Here is a 12,421-nt window from a genome sequence, read left to right as displayed (position 1 = left end):
CTGTGTCATAGAGAGGAGAAGAAATAACTGTTCTGGTTTGAAGCAGAAGTCAGTCTGTCCTCATTTTTCCTAATTCACCCACACACTCACATAAAACTCTTTTCTTACTGGAAAATGTTATATACTTTTACTGTCAGCATGCCTAATAGATACTATACCAGAAATAATTCTACTTTCCTAAATTTTCTCTTCTTAGCTAATAGCAGAGTAAATCATAAGAGTTAGGACAAAGCTGTTACTGTTCTGTGGTAATACTATGAAGTTACTCAGCTATTTTTACAGGAATATCACTGCAGCATGGTATCTGCAAACACCTTTTTCAGGTTGCTACTGGAAGCTGTGTTGTACCATTTGTAAGTGAGCAGACTGCAGTACACACAAAGTGTTTCTCCTTTATCCAAGCAACCAATACTGCAGAAACAAAGACAAAATTCAAGTTTCAGCTCCCGCTCCCCTTTTACTCTATTAATTTCTTCATATTTCCTTCCTGTTATGTTGCAGGTAATGGTAAACTGCACTTTGTATGACACAGATGACAATAAGGATCTACTCTGTCTGTTCAGGCATCCCCTTTGTTTCACCTAAAGTAGTGATAATAGCAACTTAAATATCTTAAAAGAGTAAATATGGAACAAAAAAAAGCTATGTTAGGGTAAACAAAGTTAATGTTGTAAAAGAGCAAACATCTGAGTAGGTTTTCATGTTAAGCAACATGAAAACATTTTTATTTACTTCAGAATCGATGCAGAAGTTTCTAATTATTTTGGACCTCAAAGCACTGTAGCACTTAAAGAACAGCTTTACTTTGCATAACATTACAAATATTTCTATCCAAAATAAACTCCTTTAATTCTGCATTTAGCAGGTATGCCTCCTAACAAATGGGGAAAATAGTGCCTGCACAGCTCTAGTACTTACTAACTTCACACTAACTTCATGTATTACATTTTTGCTAGAGAGTGATGTCTAATACAATGTTGTCCAAAAAGGTGAACAAAAATCCAACCCATCTTCTCCCTGTGCCAAAATTAAATTTCCTTCAGACTTAGCCTATGGTGAACATGATTTAATCATAAAGATGTTTAATACATGAAATAAAAGCTTGAAGGACAGTATTTAAAGTAGAGCGGAGCTGCACATACAACTTAAACCTGTGTCCAGGGGACAGTCAGTCCAGAAGAATTTACTTGAAAGCTCTTTTACAACTATATTTCAGAATTTTCCCACTCTTATCATCTTTCCAATAGTACAACAGCCTCACTCTCCCCTAACGAGCAGTGCCACACCAGACCTCCTGACCACTGCCCTGCCAAGTGGGATGCAGAGACATAAGCACCAAGAGCCTGCTTACAGATGTCTGATTCCCAATGAAGTGATCTCCCAAAAGCTGGGTGGATCAATGATCATCATCCACTGCAAGAGGATCCTGCTCATTTGTCAGTTCATTTTCTTTAATAAGGTAAACATCTTCTAACATTCACTTGCATGTAGAGAGCCTGAAAGCTGGAGTAACTTCTCAGCTTTCTCACTTTTGCAGTCCCCAATTTAAGACTCTAAACTTCAGCTAAACTAGCAAACTGAAAAAATCAGTCTTCTCTGCACCTGTAGAAGAATCTATTTTTATTAAAGCTCATTCAACACTTAATAAATTGTAGCTTCTGGCATTTAGCTACTAATTCCTATCAGTTCCATAATTTATAAAATCTTAGTTATAACAGTGCATTATCTAAGCGTTACTTTTGAGAAATTGGTCTCAGTGGCTAATATTAGGTTCAGGTCTGTACAAAACAGTAATTTCAAATTTAATTGTATTTTTAAAGCATTTGTAATAAATATGTAAACTATTTGTAATCCATCCCTTTTTTTTTGTTGTTTATATATCCTACTAATAATACAGCCAACACTACAGGAAAAAAAAAAACCATCAAAGTATCAAAGCCCAAGAAAGACAGAAGTGAAGGAGTTTGAGAAACTATGCAAAAAGGCATTAAAGCCCCATAATAGTGTATTTTCAAACAAATTACTGCCACCAGCAGGCTAACAGAATCTGAAGGGCCAACAGATTACCTGAGAGAAAGTAAAACCCAAGATGCAAAACCCACTTCTGTAGCAAGACGAACCTCTCTTAGGGAACGGCACCTCAAGGTCCAACCAGGTGTTCCAGCAGAGGCTCACGAGCAATGCTCCAAGCCTATGGCTCTCAGAGTTGACTAGCCCAGATCGGTGCTGTTGCTCCAAGACCAACTGACCTCTGCTGGCTTGCTCAGGACTGAGCTGAGCCTGTGTCTCAGGCCTCACCTTTTATTGGCCCCCTAATCCTGCTCATGTGCAGTGGGGGCCCGCCCTAATTAGGCACAGGTGGGCTTAACACAAGCTCATGCCCTCCCTGGCAATTAGTGGCACCTGGTTGCCTCATTACACTACACACTTCTGCAGTGTTCACAACAAGTTTGTGAAGAGACCTATGTCAGAAACCTTCACAGGGAACAGCCAAGAAGTTTTTTTCCTAAAGTTAAAGGCCCTGACAAAAGTGGTTCTAGGATAATAGCACCAAAACAAACAAAAAAAAAAACCCAGAACAAAACAAAAAGACAATAACCACAACAAAACCAAACCAACACAACACCACACCCCAAAACACACAAAAACCCAACCAAAGAAACCAAACCAAACCCCACAAAGAAACCAAACCAAAGAAACCAAACCAAACCCCACAAAACCAACCAACCATCTCCTCCACCAAACAGCAATTTGCCAAATTGAGGTATTTACCATAGAAACTCAAGGATGATACAAGTGAAATATTAAATGTGATGTACATTGTCTTGATTTACAATATATTAGTACCAGAGGCCCTGAAAATAACCCACTTTGTAAAAAGACCCTAGAAAAATATTTTGACTTGGTGATCATATTTTCCTGGAATCTGTGTGGGGCAGACATCACACAGGAAAGCTTTGATGGACAGGGAGAAGTAAACTAATCTTTTTCTGAAGTGAAGTCACTGCTTAGTCATACTGCAGGTCTTTCTAGATTTCCAAAAGCCATTCAATAAGGTTCCCTAAAGGCTCTCAAAAAACCCCTCTAATGTGTCTTGGGACAAATCAAAAGACCACACATGAATAACTGCTGAAAAGACACAAAACAAAGGCTGGTATGTCTCTGATGGGAGCTCTGTAGAACTGCATTCATGCTCGTGCCCTTCAGCATGTTTGTTAAGGGTAAAAAAAAAGGATGACAACATTTGTTGATGACACTTAGCAATTCAGAGCAGTGAAGACAAGCACAATCTGCAAACAAATGAAGGAGGAGTTCATACTGCTGACTGAGCAGGCATAAAAATGGCAGATACAATTCACTGTAGATGTGCACATTTCATGCATATGGTGAAAATAATTCTATTTTTAGACAGCGATGGACTCCAAGTGGACCATTACCATGCAAGAATGAGAATCTGGCATAGTGATAGAAAGCACTAGGTGGCAAATCACTGCTATGCAACAGGAAAAAAGAAAAAACAACGGCTAGAAATTACTGCAAATAGAGCACAAGGCTGAAAACATTATGCCAACATTAACTCCTAAGAGAAAAGGAAGGAAAGGTCAAATACAGATTCATCCCTGACACTTCCCAGCTCAGGGAACCACAGCAGCCACAGACTACTGGAAACTTCTGGGAAGCAACTGCCCTGCTCGTGCTGTTGCCCAGAGCTGGACACAGGGTACCAGAAGGAAGGACCCTTTGCCCTCACCTGGCTGTTTTGTGGAACTGTGTTTAATCCAAGAAACATTAAGACCTAAAGCCAAGCTCCCCTGAGGCCAGTGACATGCATCTTTGATTTCAGAGCAGCAGGGTGATGCCTACAGTGAGCTGCTCATGAATAACTAATGAGAATTCATAAGCTATTTCATATAAATTGAGGCAATTGTTATTTATCATCAGATATACTGAGAGCAGGACAGAAAAAACCTCACAATGCATCCCTTATCACCTAAAGCACTGATAAAGCAGTGGGATTGATTTGAGTCAGGTCGCTTATCACTGGCTGGTTATAGGGGATGCACAGGAACAAGAAACATGGGCTACTAAGAATGACCAGTCAGTAATTTCAATATTTCAAAAGTTCTTTAACTTACTGTGAAGAAGTAGGATGAACTTGGACAGTGCAAAAAACCCAAAAGAAATCCAAACAGAAAAGGAAGAAACTTATATTAACCCCAGCACATGTCACAGAATGCCAAATTATTTTCTAATCACACAGTTTGCATGAACACAGATGTCCATACAGTTGAAATCTCTGGCAAAGCTCTGTTAATTTTATTTTGACATAAAAACGATACAATTTCTGATGCAAAAAAAAAATAAATCAGAGGTCAAGCAGTCCTCTTGCTACCACATGTAGCGAAAACAACAGCAAGCTCATCTCCATCACACACAGCTCAGCTCATGTGGGTGTCAACCTAATGCTTTACACATAGAACTATTATAAAGTTACAAGCCTTAGGTAGTCTGTACTGATAATATTCAGGTTCAGTTAACAGGAGGCATTCTTGTCCACATCCAGAAGGACAAAGCATCATCCTAAAATATATATGAAAAATATACAGAGTTTATTTCTTCTCAAAAGAAGAGTCAAAGAGAAAAGACTCTAAGTTTACAGTAACCCAAAATCTAAGGAAGAAAACATTTGCTCCTTTGGGGGAAAGAAGTGTGTCTCAGTAGATGTTTAATACACCAGGCACATTAAGAGAAATGGAGCCACTTAAGCAAAAACAATTCAGGAGGGAGTAAGTATTACGAAATGTAGTCACTAACAGTAGAATGTATGGACACTGGCAATTTAGATAGCCTCCTTTAATCTTAAAAGGTCACTAATTAATCAATTTATAAAATCTAGTGGAAACAGGGACAATTAATTGGGAAAAATAATGTAATATGATCAACAGATCCTTTTTCATTTTTCCTTATCATGCTTTCTTCAGCAGAGCTGTCACGAGGCTCTCAGCAGCAAGTCTCTCAGTAGCCCTAAGGGCAACAGTCTGGCTGCAAAGCAGAAATGAGTATGTCTCAAAATACACTGTAAATGAGTAAGTGAAAGTCTCCATGCAGCTGACAGAATCTTGTGACTGCAATTATCAGGGAGCACAGCAAACTTTTTCCATATGCTTAAAACAAGTCTCACAATTATGCTTTTTTGGTCATAGCCAAACCCCAAATATCCTCCATTATAAGGATTAAAATCAGCATTGCCAATGAAAAGTTAATGCAACACATTAAGAGCACCAACCACAAATGTGGATTTTATAGATGATAAAACAGTTCTACAGAGGAGATTTCAGTCATTTCCTTTCCTTTCTTGTACTGAAAAGTCACACAAAAGCAGGTAGCAGATTTAGAAAAGCATTCATCCTCCTTAGGTTTGAACTCAAAATCACTGCTGCATAAAACAAGACTGGAACTTTAGTTAAATGAACTTTAAGGCTCACAAACACTTCACATATAGAAATGTTAAAATCTGACTGGAGAGCAGGTCTCCATAACTTAGAACAGCCTTCCCTTTGTACATTAGAGTGCTTTCTGACTGTCATATTGTAAACACATGTTGGACAACTAAAGCCATACAGATATACAATAAAAGCTGTAATTTCTGTTTTACATAACAGACAGTATGTTGGTACTGGCAACAGAAAAAGCAAGGTTAAGAGTTAGTTCTAAATGCCTTGTTCTTTTCAAGGGCTCACAACTATTTATATGGCAAGAAAGTCCTGTCCTCTATTAAAACTGAGTGGGTTATTTTGTTGAAACACTGAGAAAATCATTCCATTCTTATGAAATTAAGTTTTACAATATGCTTTCCTGGAGGCTGATTTGCTATTAAATGTTATCTGAAGTAATACGCACATACAGGATTCTGAAAATATTATTTATGTATTGAGCATGAAAAACACACTTAGTGACTGCTTCCAACATTTAGCATGCAACACCATTCCCATGCAACATGTAATAACCTTATTTCTGTCATGTAGTTACAAATTCTTGCCTACCCACTGTACAATTTCCTTCACTGTTACTACAATCAACCCTGAAATTCCTAAATACGGTATTTTTTTTCTTTTAGCAAAGAAAAATTATTACTTATTATTTTCCAAAACTCAGTTTGTAAGATTTCCAGTCTAATTTTACCACCCTTGGTGGGTGGTTTCAGCAAAGATTAAGGACAATCCATTCTTTCCAAGCTCTCGCATGGAGCTTGTGTCTGTTACCTCATTTCCTGGTTCCTATGAAGCAATGTGGGACAAGACTTCAGTGAAAACTATCACTATAACATTTACATTTCCAAACACTGAGTTCAGTTCCTCAAAACCAGTAATAAACTCTATGGCATATGAGTTCATCCATCAAACTCCTCTTTTCAGGTACGCATGCAACTGAGAAGGGTTCAAAAACCATTACTGGATAGTTCTCCGCTCTCCTCTCTTTTACTTTTCCCAGTAACATATTTCACTAGACACTCCAACTTCCAGACACCGTCAGGGTCTTCTCAGCTTTGGTCACCTCTGCTACCTCTGTTAAATATCTCTCTTCCACACTCATTCAAACCACAGCAGAACACAGAGCACCACATCTTAAGCTGATTTAAAAAAAAAAAATCGTTTTTCCTCAGCTTCATCATTAGAGCAGACTTGTAGATCAGTTAAATAAAGAATCAGATCTCTGTACAAGTTCTGATTCTTTTAAGCTCATTTTATACTTAAAAGCCACACAAAACCATTTTACTGCTGTAATATAAAAACTTACCCACTTGGCAATTGGACACCCCTGAGAGCTTTTTCCTTCCTTTCCTGTATAAACCACTACCTCTATTCTTACAGCACTTCCTTTTGCTCCATACCTGCATTAAAAAAGTTCATGAGTAAAACTTCCGTAGGCCATTTTAAAACAGGAAACATTTTCAATAAAACAGGAATAACAAGTTTATTTTTAATTTAATGAGAACAGAAGGAAAATAAAATATTTATAATGTCAAAAAACCCACTAATTTAAAATCCTATTTGCACAAATGGTCTTTGACATTTCACTTTTGGGAAGTTTGCACGAAGGGGAAGGAAATGTTAACTGCATGAAAATCCTTTTGTACTTGGTCACTAATGTGATTTTTCTGTCCAGTTTGCCACAGCTTCTTTGGATATAGAACACTAGAAAACCTAATTCTGCCAACTGCTGAGCTCTGTCTTTCCTACTGACTTCAACGGCACCTAAGGACACACTGCATTTGAAATTCATCTCCAAAGTTCCAAAAGCTCAGAAAAGACAGATGAATTGGAACTGAAACACTAGTGCTCACCTCATGTACATCTCAACAGAGAAAAAAAATTTACAAATGAGTACTGCAAGAAGTTTAGAAAAAAAAAAGATAAACACAGCATCTGATTTTTCATAGCTCTTCTTTCCAGTTTAGACAGTCAAAAATACAGTGAGCATTAAATACTGAATTTTCCTTACCTGTTCTCCATTATTTCTCTCACGGCAGCAACACTTGGTCCTGTCCCGAGGTGTGTGTAATACGGGCCTTCATCTTTCTCTATTATTTGCTCTGTAAACAGGGTGAGAAAACTAGTTTTAAACACATACAAAATTTATTCACACCATTACAAGTAAGCTTAGAACAGGTTTACAGGAATATATCTCAAGTTAAATTAAAATACATAAAATTAAAAATGCCTCTGCAGAGGCAGCAAACTTAATTTACACTTTCCCCCCCTCATATTAATTAGCTAGTACTTCTTTATGTTATAAATTAACCATAATTATTTTTCATTCTTTACAAATTTTCATTACAGGAGCTGGCATGTATTGACTAAATAAGCATCCCAAAATATTTGTTGGTAGGAAAACATAAATCCATTTTAGATAAAGGAGAACTGAGAGCAAAAATAATTAACTGATAGTCATGTACTACAGAACAGAAAACATAATCCAGGCTTCTTCACTAGCACTCTGCTGATTCAAAACACTGAAGATGAAACAATCTGTCAGTGTGCAATTTGTTGTTAAGTCTCCGACTCGTTTTTCCATCTGTGTGCTTTGATAGTCAGCAAACACAGGATGTCTAACACCACACAACAAGCTGTATTTGCAAAATCCTCAATACTGAGCTCGGTCTGACACCTCATCCTGCAATGGTTTCATAAATGTCCTCACCTCAACTCCACCTTACCTCTCTTCTCATGAATGAGAGGTGTCTGGCAGCCTTTGACATGGATTCTTCAAGGCAATCTGACATCAGTCATCAGGACTAACAGAAACAAGACTGCCCACAGTCATGCCCTGCTGCTTATCTAACAGCATACAGGCTGCAGGGACAATATACAGGGACAATTTGCCCATCTCAAGTAAAAAAACAGAGCATAAAAATCAGTATCTGATATACTGCAGATAAATTCACATCGAGTGCAAGTCAGCAATGGCAACAACTAGAATAACTGCTTTTCTGCATGGGTGTGAATTTAAGCAGAGAATTTAAACCTGCCAGTTGCAATACCCAAAATACTCAATTCTGCTAGGCATGTGGGGAAAAAATAATCTTCTTCTATTTCCTAATGGCAAAACACTCATCTTTTTGCAACAGTTAAGTATGTGTTGAGTACACTTCCTCAGATGAAATGCATCAACATGAACACACCTCCATCTGAAAGGCACAGGCAAAAGTTAGCACAAGTACTTACCAACACAGTCACAAGTTGGCAGTTCAGATTGTCCTTTTTTTGTAGGTGTATCTATTAAATTTTTTGTAGGGGTATCAAGAAACTTCATAGGTGATTCAAGGAAACTGCTCAGTGTGTTTTTTGCTGGAGAACACCCTGAGTCACCTGTGCTCTGTATGTGGTCAGTACCCAAACTGGTTGACGTCAGAACGTTCACTTCACCCGCACACTCCATATTCCTGAGAGCTTCAACAGCACCTGGTACCTGGGCCCCACCACAGGGAACAGGCAGCACCTGTGACTTCGGATCTGCTTGTTGTTCAACAGCACCATGCTGAAAATTGGCTTTGTCTTCACTATGCATTTCATTAGCTCTCAGGTCGGACTGATTAAAAGCTTGAGGCAAAGAATGCGTCTGACTGACATTCGCTGTTTGCTGTACCTGAGAATTGCATTTTTCTGTAAACATTGGTAGGTTTTCACTTGGTCTGCTTGACAAGGATGCTGTTTTCAACTGTGAAACAGCCAGAGAATTCTGGGAAGACAGGTCATTATAATGGGTACGTGCAACAACGTTTTTTGGTTGATCAGTGCCTAGTGGGTCACTGCAGCCTGCAGTTTTGAGTTGTTCATTCACTGCTTCACAGCCAACCAACCTGTCTTTTTTTTTCTCTTGTGGTACCTCAGGCAAACATCTGTGGAATTTTATCTGTGTTTGCGGGAGAAACAATCGAGGTTTTTCTTGTGATGCTGAAGTATTTTGATTCAGTGCTCTCTGTACTTTGGTTCTTGGAGATTTCTTTTCAGACAGAGCTATCCTGGAGTCATGTGGCATGGTCTGACCAAGCTTGTGCAGTTTTGATGATATCCAAATGTCCTGTAACTCACTATGCTGGCATGACAACAGCTCTAGCTGGTTTTGATTATTTTGTTGATAGCGTGCTTCTTGAGGCTTCTTTTTGTGTCTTGGTTTCCATGGTACAGAATTTCCCTTTTTATTTGTTGGCTGTTTTTGCTTTAATAGTAAGGAACTGCAATTGTGCCTAAAAAATACAGATTCTTTTTTCTGCAACATATTTTGGTTATATTTTGGCTGTCTCTCATGTGATATTAGATTAAGCAATGATGCCTTTATGTCATTCTCTTGCTCTGGATTTGTCTGGTTTGATTCAATCAGTGCTGCAAGTTGAGTTAGTTGTGTAGCTACATCCTCTTCATCCTGGCTGTGAATTCCTCTTTTAATTAAAGACCTGGCTTCCAAGTTCAGATTGTTACAGGGTGGCTTTTGCTCTAACTGGCCAAGAGCTTCCAAGTTGTTACTTGTTTGCTGGACATTATGTGAAGCACTGCAATACTTTGCAGGGGTGACTGGATCATTACTATAATTTTTCTTGGTAGGATATCCTGAAAATGGTATCGCATTAGATGATAGGTCAGATAAAGTTCTGTTATCTCTTGAGGAGAACTGTAATTTACACATCTCGCCAGCCAGGTTGGCAGGTTTATCATGCAATTCAGAAACTGAACTTTGGCCATTGTATAACACTGCCTTATTAGGGAGCTGCTTCTGCGAGTGAGTGCAGTGAGCCAAGAGCTTTTGTTCATTCTGTAAGTAAGTGTCTTTGATTTCTTTTAATGCAGAAGAGGTAAAGGAGGATGAGATATCCCTGTTATAACTATGGAGCAAGCTATTGGAATTATAGCTACTGGAAGCTATTTCTTCTGTACAATTGGTACTTTGAGTTTTAGCTGGTGAAATTGTTTGTAAAGGGGCTTCGGATAACTGTGTTAAAGCTTCAATAGCTACAACCTGCTCTACAGTTAAATTTCTGCTTTTAATCAGGGACAAGAAAGTCATCTGGAGTGAAGAATCCTCATGCTGTGTCTCTGTGTTAGGTACTTCAAAGCCATCGTTCCCTACATACGCTTCCTCTCCAGGCAGTGGAGGGCAACACAAGCTCACTGGCAGATTTGAACTAGAACCTCCCTGCACAACTGACTTATCAGAATCCTCAAAGATGCTGCAAGTGCAGTTTTCCTCTTTCATTAAAACATTTCCTTGTTTTTCTGAGTGAACACAGCCAATGCTAGTTGACAGACTATTTACTATGTTACTCAGATCAGCATCCTTCATCCATTGCATATGAGAGTTGCTTGTCAAATCTGTCCTTTCCTCTATGGATACTTTTTTCAGTGAAGCAACCGTTTCCGGTGGTGAATAGTGTAGAGTTTTTATGCCATTCTTGATGGTCTGTGCAAATGATTTTTTTGGCTCATCTAACTGACTGGAAGAGACTGCTTTTTCACTGTCTTCAGCATTTTTCAAGTGTTCATTGCCTGTCACAGTTCCATGGATATCTCCGTTGACATGGACACCAAAAGATGGCTTCTCATTATGTGCCCACTTCTCTGCTTCTAAGCCCGTCATTCTTTCTTTCTCCTTAGACTGCACATTTTCAATGGGTACAGCTTGGTTTGTTTTCACCCTGTATTTTTCACCATGACCACATAAACTGCATTCCATGAGTTCTGGTCTGCGGCCATTTACTGGTTTGTTTTCTAAATTTGCCTACAAAATATTAATAAAAAATTGTTGTAACAGCTGTTCAAAAACATGAAAAAATAAGAAGCATGAGTTTTACAGCAATTAGACCTAGTTTGACAGATATGAGGAATACCATAACTAAGTGCAGACACAGAAGTTGGAAAAGAACCCAGGAAGTCAAAAAAGCCTATATATATTTATAGCTATTTTTTGCCACTGTTGCAAGAGGCAGAGGAAGAAAGTGAGTGCATGTGGTGCTGGAGGGAGACTAAAGAAGTGTCTGAACAGATAAAAGACATTAGCATTTAGAATCAGATCTAAGGATTCAATTTTTAACGAGATTGCATAAGCAGATGAAAGTCTCCCTTGATTTCAAAGCAGGACTGAAATCTAAAGGCTTTCACCACAGAAAGTTTAGAGTAATTTGATATACTGATTTCACTAGAGCAATGAGCTGATACAACATGTCACTGGACACTCTAGCAGTAATGGCTGGTTTACAGTTAGTTTCAAGTCCTTAAAAAATGACAAAACCTAAGCTGAAATGCATAGTAAGACAATTAAGAGTAGCTCACCTGAAAGTTACCCTCAAAACAGTGTGTTTAGCTTCTGTCTAGATGGTAACTTCCAGGTTTCTGAACAGTTATTCATGTAAGCTATCCTTAACAGTATTTTACTAAACTCTAAATTCTAGTATTTGATTAAATACATTCATCTTCACTCTTCAAATAACTCATGAGGTTGAGGCAACATCAAAATCCAGGTCAGAGTCAGAATACTGTACCCTGAAAAGAGTATGTGTATGAGCCTTGGAACAGTAACGTGGCTAAGAAGGAGTTTTGTAAGTTTAAAAAAAATTAAGGTAGGAACTCAGGCAGCAATAAAGGGGAAATCCTCCTTTTACTACAGTAATAACATTTTCTTTCTCTTATATCAAATTTTCCTTGAACAATTTTAAGTTAATTAACATTACTGGTATTTAGTATTACTGCAACATCTAAGAGTTACTGAAAAAATCTGTGGCCTTAAGCACTACTTAGCAAGAAAACCAAAGCTGCTCTTCAAATCAGGTATAAGCAATAAAACTGGTTCATTAACCATATGCTGGAACAGTACATCTTAGTTTCCAGAAAATGGCAACCAGTCTAATACAAAACATTCAGTTAGGTCA

General features: G+C 38.2%; 1 protein-coding gene across 1 annotated transcript in view; it reads right to left on the bottom strand.

Moving 5' to 3' along the window:
* The window catches only part of TET1 (tet methylcytosine dioxygenase 1), a 60,719-nt gene that overhangs the window by 25,387 nt on the left and 22,911 nt on the right, over window positions 1-12,421 (bottom strand). The window contains exons 3-5 of the mRNA XM_030453588.1: window positions 8,727-11,274; window positions 7,504-7,594; window positions 6,799-6,892 (exon numbers count right to left, since the gene is read on the bottom strand). Coding sequence (XP_030309448.1) covers window positions 6,799-6,892; window positions 7,504-7,594; window positions 8,727-11,274 — 2,733 coding nt within the window. The remainder of the gene's footprint in view (window positions 1-6,798; window positions 6,893-7,503; window positions 7,595-8,726; window positions 11,275-12,421) is intronic.

The sequence above is a fragment of the Calypte anna genome, chromosome 6 (assembly GCF_003957555.1).
Source record: "Calypte anna isolate BGI_N300 chromosome 6, bCalAnn1_v1.p, whole genome shotgun sequence".
NCBI lineage: Eukaryota > Metazoa > Chordata > Aves > Apodiformes > Trochilidae > Calypte > Calypte anna.
This window is presented reverse-complemented; position numbering and strand designations above follow the sequence as displayed.